Source organism: Dendrobium catenatum, unplaced genomic scaffold, assembly GCF_001605985.2.
Source record: "Dendrobium catenatum unplaced genomic scaffold, ASM160598v2 fragScaff_scaffold_54, whole genome shotgun sequence".
Taxonomy (NCBI): domain Eukaryota; kingdom Viridiplantae; phylum Streptophyta; class Magnoliopsida; order Asparagales; family Orchidaceae; genus Dendrobium; species Dendrobium catenatum.
Window position 1 is genome coordinate 1,834,487 of NW_021318516.1, and position 2,633 is coordinate 1,837,119.

Consider the following 2,633-nt stretch of genomic DNA (forward strand, 5'->3'; position numbering starts at 1 on the left):
CCTGGAACATTAATTAAAGGCCAAGGCAGTATCTAATTCTTGCATGCCTAAAGCCAAATTGAGTGTCTTGAAGATATAAATCCAATAAGCCTAAAATCTTTTAATTTTGAGGTCATTAAAACACCAACATGATAAACAAATGTTTCATCATCAAAGCAATCAATACGTGCCATTTGATGAAATATTTTGAAATTTATAAATAGAATAATATTCTCTATGTGAAAGGCATCTTGATTGGTGTTTGGAGATATGAAAATTCTAGAGCTTTACCTTATGTTCAATGCCTAAGATCATGATCGGCTAACTCCATCTTCCAACTGCCATCATCTGATCGCCATCGCTAATCATCACATCTCACCACCACCACTGACCATCATAGCTCATTTATTATCTCTAATGCTATCAAGATTCTTTAAACATTATCTTAATTATTAGATTCATAATTTTTTATAGCCAAAGGACTCTTTGTGTCTATCCATAATGGTGATATTATAATCCTCCTACATAGGTTTAAACTATTTTCAACAATCTAGCATTTTGCTAAAACATCATAAATCATAAGACTAACAAAGAAAACAAATAGTAATTCCTATCCAAGATTATTTGGAGAAAGCTCTCCTTTTTAACAAAAAATATTCTGTGCGAACACGGAAGGACGTCCAAAGATCAATAAAAATATGCCACATCACCCTTTTATTGTACTGCGACTAGGTACTGCTACGAGGCTCGGTACCGGTACTGACATTTGGACGTAGAATTGCATTTGACATCTGCACCGAATAATTTCTCCCTTAAGGAGAATTTCCTTTAAAATTTTACCCAATATAGGCCCCACCACCTCTAAAGAATCCAATGCGCATCACATCTATAAAATGGCACCAGAAGCATCAACTCAAGCCCAACTCATTTGAGACTCGACGATTCCGAGCAAAACAAGCTGCCATGAGCTTCTTGCACCACCACCACCACCACCAAGGCCCCCCGGCCAATCCACCGCCGCCTCGCCCCGCCCCTTTTGACGGCGAAACGATCCGCAACCCCACCGTCAGAATCTTCACTAAAGCAGAAGAAAACTATTCTCTCACCGTCCGCGACGGCACCGTCGTCCTTGCTCCGACGAACCCCCGCGACGAATTCCAGGCAACTTATAATATACCACTCCTAAAAATCTCACCTTTCTTTTCCCTTCTCGCATATCTTTCATTAAACTTCCTCTTTCCGCCTTAAAAATCCCACCTTTTTTCGTTTCTGCAGCACTGGTACAAGGATTTCCGCTGGGGCTCCCAGGTCAAGGACGAAGAAGGTCTTCCTGCCTTTGCCCTCGTCAATAAAGCCACCGGTTTAGCCATCAAGCACTCTCTTGGCCCAACCCATCCTGTAATTTTCATCAAATTAAAACAAAAAAATTTTAATCCATCATATAAAAGTTTACTAATTAGTGAGTAAAAATTAATTGCTGAAGGTTCGTCTGATACCTTTCAATCCCGATTACCTGGACGAATCCATACTGTGGACTGAGAGTCATGACATTGGAGAGGGCTATCGCTGCATCAGAATGGTGAACAATATCCGGCTTAACTTCGACGCCTTCAATGGCGATAAGGAACACGGCGGTGTTCACGACGGCACCACCATCGTGCTCTGGGAATGGCTCAAGGGGAAGAATCAGAGCTGGAAGATTGTTCCCTATTACTGTAAGTCTTAATTTATTTTTTAACCAACTGTAAAATTTCATCCTTTACGTTCTCGACTTCTGATTTCTGATTTCTGATTGCAGAGAGGGAAGGCAAAGGACTCTGTTATCTGTGATTTGGGACCAAATATTATAATAAGAGTTGTTCCTGAGAAGGCTGGATTTAGCTGCTATTTCCTGGACTTTGAACTGATCGTTGTGTTTTCTGAATGAATGTATTTTGTAATGGCTTTGTTAGTAATATGCCTTTTGAAGGCTTCGTGTGTTTCTGTCACCATTTGATCGTATCGCGTATGTTTGAGAAAAAAAAATGAATAAATCAGGTAATGTTTTCTAATACATACTGAACTGGAAAGACATTAATGTCATAAATCTTGCAGCTTTAGGGTCTAAAGAAGACATCATCGTGTGGAAAATAAGCAACTTTGCACCAAACGAGAAGGAAAAAAAAAAACTTGGTGATGTAATATGTTATCTACTTGTCGATGAAGAAGATTATGATCGGCTTTATCTTTAAAAGCCATCGTAAGATTTAATCTGATGGCCGGCTCAGTGGTCTATCGGAGAAGTTTTCATGCTTTTGACTTGATGTTTTTGGTGTGTTTTGAACTTTGATGAGTATCTGTTTTTTTTTTTTTCTTTTGGAATGGAGTTGTCTATCCGTTCTTACTTCAAAGAGAAATATGGGACTCACACTTATTTTGTCTCACAAATGTTGAGGTCATAGTAGAGGGGATTCGAATAAGAGATGGAGGATTCCCAACATTGCTCGCCCACCAACCACCCTAAACTTCGATAGGCCTAGTTCCTCTTTTAAGTTATATGCAATTAAAAATTATGCGGCTTATTTTGATCTTATAGTTGGGAGTTTTAGCTATTAATTAAAAGATTTTGAATTCAAAATTTGAATATGTGATATGTGTATGAGTTTATCTAATTA

At 38.6% G+C, this 2,633-nt stretch overlaps 1 protein-coding gene across 1 annotated transcript; it reads left to right on the top strand.

Annotated features, from left to right (window-relative positions):
* Positions 1–817: 817 nt before the first annotated feature.
* LOC110108643 (ricin B-like lectin R40C1) lies at positions 818–2,061 on the top strand. The gene is made up of 4 exons (XM_020839367.2): positions 818–1,140; positions 1,255–1,377; positions 1,463–1,694; positions 1,778–2,061. Coding segments are annotated over exons 1-4 (645 nt in total). The 5' UTR covers positions 818–852; the 3' UTR covers positions 1,780–2,061.
* Positions 2,062–2,633: the final 572 nt, after the last annotated feature.

Coding starts and splice junctions, on each gene's coding strand:
- LOC110108643 (XM_020839367.2), top strand. CDS start 853: ATGCGCATCACATCTATAAAATGGCACCAGAAGCATCAACTCAAGCCC. Junction 1,141..1,254: donor ACCCCCGCGACGAATTCCAG/GCAACTTATAAT, acceptor TCGTTTCTGCAG/CACTGGTACAAGGATTTCCG. Junction 1,378..1,462: donor CTCTTGGCCCAACCCATCCT/GTAATTTTCATC, acceptor TAATTGCTGAAG/GTTCGTCTGATACCTTTCAA.